We start from the raw sequence: 14453 nt of genomic DNA on the forward strand, positions 1-14453 counted from the left end.
ATGCCATTTCCATCATCACCATTGCCTTTGCTGAGATGCAAAGTTTTAGTCAAAACCTAACCTTGATATTTTCGAGACATGTTGGATTTTTATACAGTTACAGTTTTTCTGAATGGCTAAATCCCATTCTCTGAACCAAAATTTTCCATTAAACTAGTTTGTCAAACAAATCACTCTTTCTGTCAAACAAGTCCAGGTAGTTGAGACGCCTTTTAACTCTAAACGCATTCTCACTCACTAAAACACATTGTGATGCATTTATGTTTCAAAATGCTAAACACAGGCAGGCGAAAGTTAAATATAATTTACACACAACTCAAAAATGTTCACACTTATTTCTGATGATGTGATCAAACCAACTATACATATTTTTTAAGTCAGTCACTTTAGACTGCCAAAATAGACTCAAAATGTTGGACTGAATGTTAATACAGCAACGGATGCACCGGAAGAGCAAATTTTGTCAAGGCTGGATCTGGCACACTAGGTTTTTTCTTTTTTTTGACAAGAGACAACATTGCCTTTGATATGGACAAAGTCCTCAGGCTGAACCCAACATGAAGACGTGATGATGAGGCAGAATTAATTTCTCATTGACGTTGATTTTGAAGTTGCACAAATCTGTTGTATCTTTACAAAATGCAAGTGCTGAATATACAGACATTAATTAACATTCAGTACAATACAAAAGTTGCAGTGCATACAGGATACAATTTATTCACCTTACTACTACTGTAAGTAGTGATTACAATACTTTTTTATACGTATACATAATAATTGCAAAATCTGTTTACTTTGTTACAATCTTTCTGTAACTGCATGCTTTGGATGCTGTGTTCTCCTTTTTTTTGGATGTAGCATTATTTGATTTTAAGCACAGGCAAGATGATTTTGCCAAAAGAATCTCTGAATGTAGTTTGAAGATTTGGTTTTGTGTTTAAGGTTGAGAAAGCAGGTGATGGTTTCAAGAAATGTGTTTTAGCAAATTCAGAAAAACTAAATAAATATGTGTAACAAGTATCCACTGAAAGAGAGCTTGAGAACCCAAGTGCAGTTTAATCCACAGGAGTAAAACATCCAGTCTGAGGAGAAAACTGGAACTCAAGAGACGAAGGGCAGACAATGAACTGACAATGAACGAACAAACAAAGAGACAATATATAGCTGCGCTGACGAGTCGCAGCTGCAGCTGATCGCTAATCAGCGATCATTGGTTGCCAACACATTACAGCCACAGATACACACAAAAACAACAGGAAACATGAAATTCCACAGACCTGTGAACTGTGACAGTACCCCACCCCCTAGGAGGGTCTCCTGGCGCTCCTGTGAACAGCTACCTGCCTATTCAAATGAATGATATTGGCGTGATCCAATAAGTCTCTCGCAGGCACCCATCTTCTTTGCTCCGGACCATAACCTTCCCAGTCCACCAAGTATAGGAATCCACGTCCCCACTGTCTCGAGTCCAGAATATGTTTAACCGACTAGACAAGTTCCCAGAGAAGCAACGGGGGAGAAACCGGGGCGGCGGGTTAATGGGTGAACATCTTAATTTTAGATACATGAAATACTGGATGAATTCTCCTGTACATCGAAGGAAGTTTGAGGCGAACTGCCACTGGACTAAGGATTTTAGTGACAGTAAATGGCCTATAAATTTAGGAGCAAGCCACACTTTTTGACCAACAACGTATTCGGGAGGCTTTGAACGCTGGCAATTGGCCTGGGCTTTAATGTGCTCCCGCACCTGGAGGAGATCAGTTCTAGCCTTTCTCCAAGTTTGACAACACCTCTGGGCAATGGTGTGGGTGGAGGAAAAAACAACTTCGGACTCCAAGCTCGGAAAAAGATGGCTGGTAACTTCAAACGGGGTTAGGCACATGGATGATACTGGTAACAAGTTATGTGCGTACTTAACCCAAGAGAGCTGCTGGCTCCAGGAGGAAGGGTCTAAAAACAACAACAACAACAACAAAAACATTGCATCACTTGTTCCAAATCTTGGTTGGGCCTCTCAGTTTGACTGTTGCTCTGAGGATGATAACCAGAGGAAAGAATGACATTCACCCCCAGAAATCAATAAAATTCCCTCCAAAATTTGGACACGAATTGGGGTCCCCTGTCAGAGACCACATCCCTTAGGAGCATGATCAATGACAGTAACCGCTGTCTACCTGGCAGAAGGTAATATTGGCAGGGGAATAAAAAGAGCCACCTTTGAGAACCGGAACACCATGGTTAAAATCATTGTGTTGCCCTGAGAAGGTGGGAGGGCAGTAATGAAATCTAGCGCATGATGGGACCAGGGACTCGAAGAGACAGACAGCGGGAATTCTGCTGGGGGTCGATTGGACATCTTACCAACCGTGCAAACTAAGCAGGCATCGTTGCTTCACCAAATAACTGGATGACAAGCGATTTTGGAACAATGACCCCACATCGGACCGCAAATTCTCAGGCGACTCGGAGTAAGGCACTACGAACCTTCAACTTTATCTCCCAGACAACCACAGAAATGATCAGTTTCTCCAGTATGGTAAAATCAAGACAGATGCTCAAAATTATCAAAAATACAAGACAAAGCATCAGGCTTGATGTTTTTAGAGCACAGAGTGTACAAGATGAAAAAATCAAAATGGCCGGAAAAAAAGAGCCCACCGAGCCTGTCTAGAGTTCAAACGTTTAGCAGATCTAATGTACTCTAGGTTCTTGTGATTGGTCTAGATCAGGGCTATTCAAATCTTACCCTGGAGGGCCAATGCACTGCAGAGTTTACCACTCTTCCAAGTCCAACTTGACTGCCAACAGCTCTCCATTACCAATATCGTAGTTGTGATCGGTGGTTGACAAATGATGGGGATAAAACGCGCAAGGGTGCATCTTACTGTCCGCGGGAGAACGTTGAGAGAGAACCGTGCCAGCCCCCAACTCTGATGTGTTGACCTCCACCATGAACTGATGTGAAGAATCAGGGGTCACCAGAATCAGAGCCAAAACAAAGTAACTTTTAGGTTGGAAAATAATAGACAACCTGAACATCACCCTTGTGGAGGTCATGTTGACCACCTGAGCATCCCCCTTGTGGAGGTCAAGGCAGTCAGAGGAGCGACTAGCTGGCTGTAATTGTGAATAAAACGGTGGTAAAAATTGAAAAAATATTCTGAGCAAAAAAGGTATTATAACCTGTCCTTAGGCAGAGACGTATCTGACAAATAACTATATGGCACAGTTATAGGGACGATGTGGATGAAGAGAAGCAGCTCGAAACTTACTGAACACTTCCTTCTGGTTCAGGTACTCCTTGGGCACATTAGACAGGTCCATGGATTCCTCCTGAAACAGAATAAAACAAGGAAGAACAGGAAGACACCAAACAAGACGCATGACAAAAGCTGCTCCAGGCACGGAAAGTTTTCTGTTGCTAGTTTATGTGGGGATTGTGATGGGACAACTAGGGATGACCCAACACCACTGGAGCCAGAGGGGAATCAATTAACGGTAGTCTGATTTCCTCTGTGTGATTACAGGAAGTAATGAGCTTGATGGGAATGGTCACTGGGTGACAGATGGCATAACTTGACCGCTGAGTGTCTGGACAGAAATGGATTCAGCTGAGCACCCAAAGACACATCAATAAAACTTCCCTCTGCTCCTGAGTCCACTAAAGCCTGGCAGGTATCGAAAAAGTTGACCCATTGTAGTCTGACTGGGAGAAAAGTAGCTGAAGAAGATTTCTCGAAAAGGATACACTGCCCGTCAATAACCTCAAGTCTACTGATGGACTCTGGATTTTACCGGACAGTTTGTAGCGAAATGTCTGCTCGCTCGACAGTATAAACACAGTCGGTTGGCTTTCGATCCTCCCCTCCCTGGTCAGCCGGGTTCTGCCGACCTGCATGGGTTTAGGAACTCCACATCCAAGCAGGAACCTGAACGTCTTTTCTGATCACGTTGTTGCAGACAACAGTCCACTCTAACCACCAACTCATTTAGTCCATCGAGACTTGTGGGCAAATCCAAACCCAACGATATCCCAGTGATCACAGACACCCAACACGTTCAGGAAGGTGTCCCACAGTGCCTCCTCGTTCCACTTGGTCTCTGCCGCTAGGGTGTGGAAGTCAATGGAATAGGCAGTAAATGACCGATTACCCTGTTGCAGATCTGTCAGCTTCCGAGCCACTTCACATCCCAAAACCAATTGAACAAACACTCTCTTTAATTCCTCAGTAAAGGATTGGAACGAGGCGCAGCAAGGAAGTTGGCTTTCCAACACCGCTGTTCCGCAGAGCGCAGCATGTCCTGATAGTAGCATGATCATCAATGCCACTTTGGACTGCTCTGTAGGAAATTAAGTGGGTTGAAGAGTAAAAAACAACAAGCATTTAGTTACAAAAGTTCGACATAAATGTGGCTCACCAGCATACTAAGCAGGAGGTGGAAGAAAAGGCTCGGTGACATGTTCCGATCACTGCGCGGGAGGGGAAACAGACAGCGGGGTAGACGCAGTGGGCGCTCTGTTGACTTCAATTCTTAGATGTTGGATTTGGGCAGTAACCTCCCACACCTGTGCCACCAAGGCTTGCACTGCACGACCCGTAGCCAATATCTGTTCCTCCTGTTGATCCATATTAACATTGTTATTAGCAATAACATTTCTCCACTCACCACTTACTGAATCCATCCTGGTCGGATCATTATATCAGGACAGATAATTCGAGATTCAAGTGCAAAACCTTTATTAAGGATAAACTCAGAATGTTCAAGGAAAAGAATAAGAAAAGTAATGGTGTAACTGGTCCTTGGCAACACAGGGACTACAATGGGCAGATCTCCAGAACACAATCCAACGAGGAACTCAATGGCAGATAAACATCCAATCCGGACAGAAACTGGAACTCCACAGCAGATAAACATCCAGTCCGAGGAGCAGAGATGTATAAAGTACTAGAGACCCAGACTAGTAAATGTACAAGTGCTCTATCAAAAAAGTTACTTGAGTAGAAGTTGAAGTTCTCTTTAAGCACCACACTTAAGTAGAAGTACAAAAGTATTCAACATTTTTTAACATTTTTTGTACTTAAAGGAGTGATGAATTGAGGAATCAGCTTTTCATATATAAAAGGTCATGGTAATATAAGATTATCCTCTTAGTTTCAGAGCTGAAAACTTTCTTTTTAGTCAAAGAAAAGCTTTTATAGACACCAGGCTCAGCAAACGGTCCTGTGCTTCATACTTACGTCAGTGCGCAACGAAACACCGCCTCTACAGAATCTACAGCGCGTCTAATCTAGTAGCCTCGCCCACCGACTCATGGAGGGCTCGTGCTAGCTGGTCAACAACAATAAACATGCAGAGGAAGATTAAGATATTGCGCTATTCCTGGTTGTGGAAGAACACAGTCGCTGCATAAGCTTCCTTGGGATGCTAATATTAGGAATGAGTGGTTGAACTTTATTTTTAATGAAGTTCCAGCTCACATGGGGAAGAAATGTTCACTTCAGTTCACTGCGGGATCATTTGTAAACAAATCTCCAGTCGATGCTGGATTTGGATCCGATAGGAATGGTGCAACACACTTATATGAGTAAAAAAGATTTTTATATAGTATTGCATTGTTATAGATCGTTTTGCTTATGAGTACAGTGTACGTGTCTAACAGAGCATACATTTAGCATGCTGGGTCACACATTTTAGGACTTGAGACTTGCTTGACAATTATTAAAGGTCCCATGGCATGAAAGTTTTATTTTATGAGGTACAATAACACTTTCTCAGCAATCTTTCCCCAACTCCATCTCTGTCTCTCTCTCTCGACTGGCAGCGCTGCAGCCGCTCCTGCTCGCGCCTGACTAAACCACGCCCACTCCGCACGTAATATCATTTCAAATGCAAAGATGTCAGCCAATCACAACAGTGGGTGGGTTTTAAACACAGACGTATACCAGGAAGTTTTAGAACACTTCCTGCTGCTGACCAACTTTATGGAGATGCAGATTTAATTTTCCAAAAGGGACTTGGCACCTGTACACAGTGCCAAAGCAAGCAGTCTGCTTAAGGACCATGATATCTAGTGATGTCGAAATTAACTGTTTCTTCTATACATCGCGATGCAGACGAGGATGATTCAGTATCGGTTCAGTATTAGACCATAATTTTACTGTTATAATGTTACTGATGTCACGTATAATGTTATTTGTCACGTGCGTGCTTTGAGCGGAATAGCATACAGGGAGGAGAGAGGCGAGAGATGTGAGTCGGAGTGCGGGTGATTAAAAATGCTCCAACTACTTTAAAAGCCGACATCTGGGCACATCTCGGCTTTTATGAACAACCCGGTAAGCACGACCTGGAGAACTCAAAACAAAGTTATGATTTATCAAAACGATTTAATTTGCACTTGGGCACATAAATGTATCTCTGAAAAAGGGATATACATCCGTCCTTCAATTCCCGCACTATACGCAGATTTAATCGAGTTCACGTCACGTCAAAACAACAGATATCTGCGTTTTATTGCTTAAATGGGGGGTGAAACACTCAGTTTCAGTCAATCTCATGTCAATCTTGAGTACCTATAGAGAAGTATTGCATCCTTCATATCTCCGAAAAGTGTTTAGTTTTATTATAATTATAAAAGAAATATAGGCTGTACCGAGTCTTTCCAGAAAAAAACGAGCGCCTAGTCTATGGCGATGCGTGCTGTAGTGCCATCATATATGGCTATAACATGATATAGCCTAGCCTATAGCAACTATATGCACTCTCTCAGCACATTTTTTGTTGCATTGTTGGGATGAGTAAAGTTTACATGTATTTTTAACAACCAGATGTATTTAGACTTTAGCATTGACTGTAATGTGACCCAGACCACCACCTGAAGTACCTACCTGAAGTAAGTATTTTGTGTATTTGTTCTAAATGCTCCTGTTATCTTATGTGCCCAGACTTGAGTTTTGTTTGATAAATTCAAGAAGTGTGTTTTGTGACAAAATTGTATACATGCTGAGGATGCAGTGAACCGTCAATTTACCATGATGCATCGTGATATCGAATTGAACCGAATCAATGACATGATAATCGTAATAGAACCGAACCGTGAGACCAGTGTAGGTCAACACCCTTAATGGTATCCCTGTTCTTAATTGGCAAGCAAACTTGCCTGACCATAACCCCCTAGAAAATCTATGGGGTATTGTGAAAAGGAAGATGTGATATGCATACCCAAAAATGCAGAAGAGCTGAAGGCCACTATCAGAGCAACCTGGGCTCTCATAACACCTGAGCAGTGCCAGTGCCTGATCCACTCCATTCCACACCGCATTGCTGCTGTAATTCAGGCAAATGGAGCCCCATTGAGTGCTGTACATGCTTATACTTTTCATGCTCATACTTTTCAGTTGGCCAAGATTTCTTAAATTCCTTTCTTTTTATTGGCCATAAGTAATATTATAATTTTCTGAGATACTGAATTTGGGATTTTCCTTAGTTGTCAGTTATAATCATCAAAATTAAAATAAATAAACATTTGAAATATATCAGTCTGTTTGTAATGGATGAATATAATATACAAGTTTCACATTCTGAATGGAATTAGTGAAATAAGTCAACTTGAAAATTATATTTTAATTATAAGACCAGCACCTATAGCAGCGCTGACGAGCCGCAGATGCAAATGATCACTAATGATCAAATGTGTTGCCCAGCAACCCACGTGAAGGCCACAGACAAATAACACAGGACAAAGGAAATTCTGCGATCCGTGACAGGCATGGTAAATTCACCAACAGCAAGGGCCCATATGAAGCCGGTTTAGCTAGCCAGATATGTTTAAGCTTAGTTTGTGCCAATCATGGCATTTAGGTGCCATTAAAGTGGTTTGGTTTTTAGTAGCCTAGTGTTCATCCCCATAGTAACTTACGCTCCACTGCTAACCTGCTCCAAAGCAGGTTATGTTCTGGATAAGAGATCTCAAACTGAAATTGGATCAATCAGCTGCGAGTAAAGTGACACACTTCTGATGCAATAAAGTCACTCCTCCTTTTTCTACTCTAAATTAAATGTCACTATAAATAGCAAATGGTTTTTAAAGACTAAGCATCTGGCTTTTAACAATGCTTATTTATAATTATAATAATTTTGAATGATTTAGATATCATTTATGTAAATATTATACCCGTAATCAATTACACGTAGCATTTTTGTTAATTAATGATTAGTTGGCACTTTGTTATAATTATCATTGTTAAACTACCATCATGGTATATGCCCCAGGTTACAACAATAAATAGACAAAGACACATGGCAAACATGAGGGCGGCAGGTTTTTGAGCCTGTGAGTTACGACTTCAAACCATGACTCACAACTTTGTAGCGTGCCAGACAAAGTCACGAGAAACTGCCTGAGTGCAAGCAATTGTAGCTGCAAACAAAGCATGGCAGACAGTACGGGGCTTATGCTCATTTAGAATTATTTCTATAGCCAAAGGTGCTTACTTCTTGCTTATTTGAGAGAAATGGAGAAGAAAAACGGTGCATAAGGCAAGATAAGCTGTTACCTTTTATTTTACGTTATTTGTAATAACGTAAATTTGTAATAACGGGGCTGCCATTGTTGTTTTCTCGGGCTATGTGACGTCAGAGCGTGGGAGTACTTCAATGAATTTGAATTTTGTTGAGTTCACGGGTGGGAAGTCACGGGTTACCTGAAACGCAACATAAAATACACACCCTGCGTCCCAATTTGCATACTATCCATACTAAATAGTATTCAAAAAAATGATTAGTATCGATGTGCACTCTAACAGCTGATATTGCCCACAACCCATTGCGAGTTTGACGAAGAATTGATTAGAACTACAAACACAGATAAAAAGTGTTAAAAAACTACAAACAGGCCGGATGTGCGAGTCCGACGGTTAAGTAGAGTTTCAGATAAAGGGGTTTGAGTGACCAACTATCCCTAACCTGACTAAAAGATATTTATTCAGTGTTGTCCACATTATATTTCACCTGAGCAGCATTGTGAACTTTTGTAATGACATGTTTGGCCATTCATTTTTAAAGCCGCACTTGGCTACTTTTGCTCTCGGGGTCCCCCTACAGTTTGGAAAAAATAATGTCCTCAACTACTGTCGGAAGATCTGTCATCCTACAACAGGGGACGCCATCGCACGTGCATTTGTTGACATGACAACCCTGATAGCCCTGAACTAGTGATGCGTGGGTCGTCTCATAACCCGCGGACCCCGTATGTCTATTTAATGGTCGCGGGTGCGCGGCGGGTTGTAAAAATATATACAGTGGTGCGGGCCAAATAACTTCATAAAAGCGTCCCGCGGGTTGGTGCAGCACAAACAGTAACCCTAAACACTGCAGGAGGAGTTCAGAGTTCTTCTGGCGTCGCGTGTGAAATGTCTTCATCCCAGGTAACGTTACAGTCAGTGGCATATGTTTCAGCATGTCATATGAATATAATTTCATGGGTTTTATTTTTTTCAAACGCCAAATAATCACGATGCTCACGTTTACAAGCCAGCGTCATTATAGTAGTCTATTGGTTACCGTTTTACAGAATCTATATGATACTTCAGTTCAATGTTTGAGTGGTAGCTCACCGTAACAAGCATGACAGCATCGGTCGGTCACGCCTCCTTCAGCTCACGCCGATGAGAAAACGCTGGTCCAGTGTTGATCCTCGTCCTGCCTTTAATCCCATCACTTTTTCGTTTCCTCTTATTGCTTTCCTCCAACAAAACCTTTTCTTTCTTATTTGTCTCTGCTGCTTCAGACATGACTATATTATCCGACGAACAAAGTTGGGCTCGCACATCCGAATTTAAGGAAGTGTGGGTGTTGGTGGAAGTGACGTATATGCCGTAAAGCAGTCGAATTTTGTAGTTCTTCTTGTTCTCGGGTTACTACCCGAAACCCAAAGTTTAAAAGTACGATTAAAAACGATGCAGTCCCCGTCAGGCTATGGCAGACGTGTCATTCAACCTATTGTAAGTCGATGTATCATCACAAGAGTCTTAAAAAATATATTATGAAGGTTGAAAAGTTACCTAGTGCTGCTTTAAATGCATCGTTATAAACTGCAAACACATGAGGAGAGTCTCTGAATAAAGAGCCACGAATGGCAACTCAAACGTGCAACTACATTTCTCTCCAATACGGTAGGAAATTAAACTGAATGTGGAGGATTGGAACGGATGTGAACTGTGATGATAATTGACGGCAGTTTAAATGCTGACAGAAGAGCTGCTGCGTGACTGGAGTATATAGAGGAAAACGCGAGTAGAGCAAACGATTATCAGTTTAAACTAAAGTTTGGGCTCAATACAGTGGTCCTTACAACTTACCAAAGATCCAGTGATCCATGGATAATGACATGCAGCCAGGAATCATGTTTTCCTGACATTTTTATAAGCCTGATTTCAACATGAATATTTAGGGGCCAAGCACCGAAGGTGCGAAGGCACCTATTGAAACCGTTAGTCTTCTTCTTCTTCCTTCTTCTTCCTTCTTCTTCTTCTTCTTCTTCTTCTCCTTCCTTCTTCTTCCTTCTTCTTCTTTTAAGAATTTAAGAAGCTGTGCGCACCTCTGCAATCCAGGTGTACGCAATACTTGCCCTTGATAAATGTGCCGGCTGAAAACGATCGTCATTAGAATAACACGCCCCTATATATTCAAGTCTCCGCCTCCCCCACGCCCTCATTTTACGCCATGGACAAACAGAAGACGGCAAAGAAGCAAAACTTCTCCGACGTGGAGATCGGGCGCGCTCAATCATCTCACTAGTCCACTAGTCAGGGCACTGATTAGGACATAAGTCAATGGGCTGACTCAGTGCTCTGACTACTGAAATAGTGAGATGATTGAGACGCGCGCCATCGAGATCACCAGGGAAGTAGGAAAAAAAAACGAAATTGTTTTATTTAAGAGTATAAAGAGTGGGAATAAAGGCACCCACAAAAACAAAATATGGACCCAAATTACGAGTACTGTTAATAGTGTGGTGGTTGAGAAGCGCACCCCAGCAGTTTAAAGCTGTTTGGATGATAAATTACCATCACAATGCATTATTTTACAGCACGTTTTGAAACAATTAGCATTTAATTTCGTATCACGGCACATGTATTGGGGTGTACGACAGTGATGATGATGTGATGTGGAGTACCATTCATTCACATTAATAATTACATGACAATTTGTAAGATTCTTATTATTATTCTTATTATTCTTCTTCTTATTATTATTCTTAATGACGCTTGTTATTTAGAAGAAGAATGTCGTTTTTATTGATTTTATTATTATTTAAAAGAAGAAGGTCATTTTTATTATTTTGTCAGTCTGAATTATTTTAGTCCCAGTCCGTGCGCAGCTGCCGGGCCAGGCGGGCCTGAAACGTCAGGTAAAGCGCACAGGCTCGCGACTGTAGGAAGCCTACAAATCAAACGCTTTGGTAAAGTCACACAAATTAAAAATTGACGTTCATGTTGCACAAAAATACTGAATGTTGTTGTTGTGGTTTTTCATAATATAGCATATCTTGTCAGTGCGTTTTGTGGTGTTAGGAATTGTTTTTCCGCGCATTTTCCCACTAACTCAAACGTGCGTACACCTCGAGCTGGCGTAGGATTTGAGCGTGCCGTACGCCAACGTCCATATTGATAAATCTCAAAGTCACCGTGGGTTTGGGTGTACGCAAGGTGTACGCTGGAAATTTGGTGTGCGCACTTTTGATAAATGAGGGCCATTGTGTATAGAATCGGTGGGCGGGCTTAACATAATGGCGGCCGAGTTGTGTTTGCGTGCTTCTAAACACAGAAACTGACAAACAGTTTCTGTGTTTACTAGATGTTTTCTAGTCTGTTTTCTGTGGTCTTTTGAATCAACTTTGTTAAGCTTATCTTTGAGAAAAGAACAAAGAACGGCACTGAAGTCATTCTTAAAAAAGGAAGATGTGTTCAGGGTTTTGCCAACCGGATACGGCGAATGTTTAATCTATCAACTAGCTCCGCTTCACGTTGCTCTGGTTGGTTGTAGCGCTGTCCTATTGTGTGCGGAGGGAGTTTGAAAGACAACCGTTTATCCCGCCCCTCGGATTGAGCCCTGTCAATGGTGAGTTCCCAAACCAAACATCTTGATCTGGGTCTGGCTTGTCAGGCTAGTGATTGGCTACATTACTCACCGAAACGAAAACAAGTTGGAAATGTAATCATTTGTCAAATTCAGATACACACTGGATCTTTTGCTAGCTCCAGCTGCCTGTTAACGTCATGTGCATTCCCTCTATAAACCAATCAGAACATTGTTATAGAACACATGACAAGGGAGCACATGGCAGGATCACATGACTAGAACAAAGGAATCACATGACAGCAGGAATCATGACACAAACATAACAGAATAAGAATAACAAAACCAAATACATTACATATAGCAGTAATTAATTCATTAAAACTTATTTCAGCAGCAGTTTGTTTATTAAAAATTATAACATGAGGGCTGTATCATTCTTCGGCACAAATGCCCCCTGGTCCTAGTGGAGGACCTCTTGATGAGTGTGGTCACATTTGCACATTTTCTTAGTTGAAACCCAGTCATTTCAACAGGGATCCACATGACATGGAGTTCAGCGTACACAAGGTCGAAATATTTCCCCTTGCAGATTTTGCATTCGTTTCAGGTTGGACACACAAATTCACTTTGTTGACCAACAGAAGGCTTTTAGATTGTGCTTCATAAATCACTACACTATTGATAATAGATAAGTGAGCTTTTTTATTTCTAGGGTGCCCAATGCAATAGTCTAGACTCAGAAAATGTAGTAATTTTTTTGCACGGTTTGAACTGAGGATTCTTGTGGTAATCTCAACTTTGGAGAACCCTGACAGTCTGAGTCTTATTATAGTAATACCAGGAATGGGCTCTGCATTTCTCTTAAGACCTAAAATGATAAAATAAGGTCTAGGGAGAGGGGATTAGGATTAAGATGTATATAAAAGACACCAATATTTATTTCCTGATTAACAGTTCAATACAAGTGCATTAACACACTGACATAGTCGCCTCATGTTATCCAGTGACAGTTAAGTGCTGAATTCACATTATATAACATCACTGAAGGATTATTGACCATGTGTCCAGAACAAATGCAACTCCTCTAAAGATAAAAGAACATTTGAAACATCTAAAATATATTGAAGTGTAAAATATTATTAAATCCAGTTTGTGTAGTTTGGTAGCTAGAATATGAAATAATGAGAATTTCTGATGGCAAAAAAAGTGTCTTGTAGTGTGTTGTGATGTTATTGTAGACAACAAAGACACAATTAAATAAAATGCTCATAAAACACTCTTCAGTCTCCCGTTAAAAACATTGCTCTCGCGCTTCCCGCGCCTATTACATAATGATTGATGATGACATAACACCGTACTGGCTCGGGACAGCTCGAGCGCAGCGCGAGCCTGGACAGACATAGTCACTGCGCGCGCCAGAGGCCACTCGGTCGATTATTTATCCAACAAGTGCCCGTCCGTTTCTCTATCCCTCTTTCTCTCTCCCTCCAGGACCACCTATTTTTTATTTTATTTTAAATGTCATGTACGCATGTAAGTTATATTTAAACAACAGCGAAGAGAAGCAGAGGAACGTGTTGATTTAAGCCTTGTTTGTTTGTTGACCAGACAGACGCGCCAACTTTTCGGGAATTATTGAAAATGGCGATGTGCTTGTTAAAACGCTTGCGGCGTCCCGGTCGTTAAAGTATCAGGAGTTTTCTTTTTTCCATCTAGATTTCTTATTTTTTGTGGATTTTTTTTAATGTAACTAGTTTAATAAATCCTATAAGGCAAATAGGTGTGTCACGGAGAGTTGTGACTGGAAAGTAATGGAAAATGATGAACCCTCATCGCCGGACCCGAATCACGACCACGATCAGAGTAAAAGAGGTGAGCGTGTATTTTTTATTAAACTATAACATAGCCGAATGCGGTAGTGATCTCAGCTTGCACGTGTGTGTGTGTGTGTGTGTGTAAGTGTCAGACTTAAAACGTGGAACAAACGCGCGCGCACATGCAGTGTTAGATATGAGACCGGTGGCACTCTAAAAATACACACCCCTTATGAGACAGAAGTGCCTGTCTGTGTGCCAGCAGTCCTACACTAACCCACAGCCCTTGTGCCAAGCCTGTGCCACACGAGCAAGCCAAACCACAACTTTCTGACTTCTGTCACTTCTCCCTCGGATTCAGTGTGCATTCAAAAGTGTTGTGCTGCCTTATCTATTCTTGTTAAACGTGCAGTGTCATTTTGACTGGCTTTCAGTCATTGTTAGTAAGAATGCAGTTTTCACTTTTGCTGTCATATTTCTTTTAACTTTGGGTGGTTAAAGCATCACTACGGCAACGTTTGAACACAAAAATTCTACATTCGAAAAATTCTT

At 41.4% G+C, this 14453-nt stretch overlaps 1 protein-coding gene across 3 annotated transcripts in view; it reads left to right on the forward strand.

The window, feature by feature from the left end:
* Positions 1–13467: 13467 nt before the first annotated feature.
* Positions 13468–14453, forward strand: part of rorc (RAR-related orphan receptor C) — a 46855-nt gene continuing 45869 nt past the window's right edge. For 2 of the 3 annotated variants that reach the window (XM_067449158.1, XM_067449159.1), the window contains exon 1: positions 13469–13959. In XM_067449158.1, coding sequence (XP_067305259.1) covers positions 13899–13959 — 61 coding nt within the window. In that variant the 5' untranslated portion in view covers positions 13469–13898. Of the gene's footprint in view, positions 13960–14453 lie in introns of all 3 variants that reach the window. The other variant, XM_067449160.1, reaches the window with a different exon arrangement.

This window comes from Pseudorasbora parva, chromosome 7 (assembly GCF_024679245.1).
Source record: "Pseudorasbora parva isolate DD20220531a chromosome 7, ASM2467924v1, whole genome shotgun sequence".
In the NCBI taxonomy this organism is placed as follows: domain Eukaryota; kingdom Metazoa; phylum Chordata; class Actinopteri; order Cypriniformes; family Gobionidae; genus Pseudorasbora; species Pseudorasbora parva.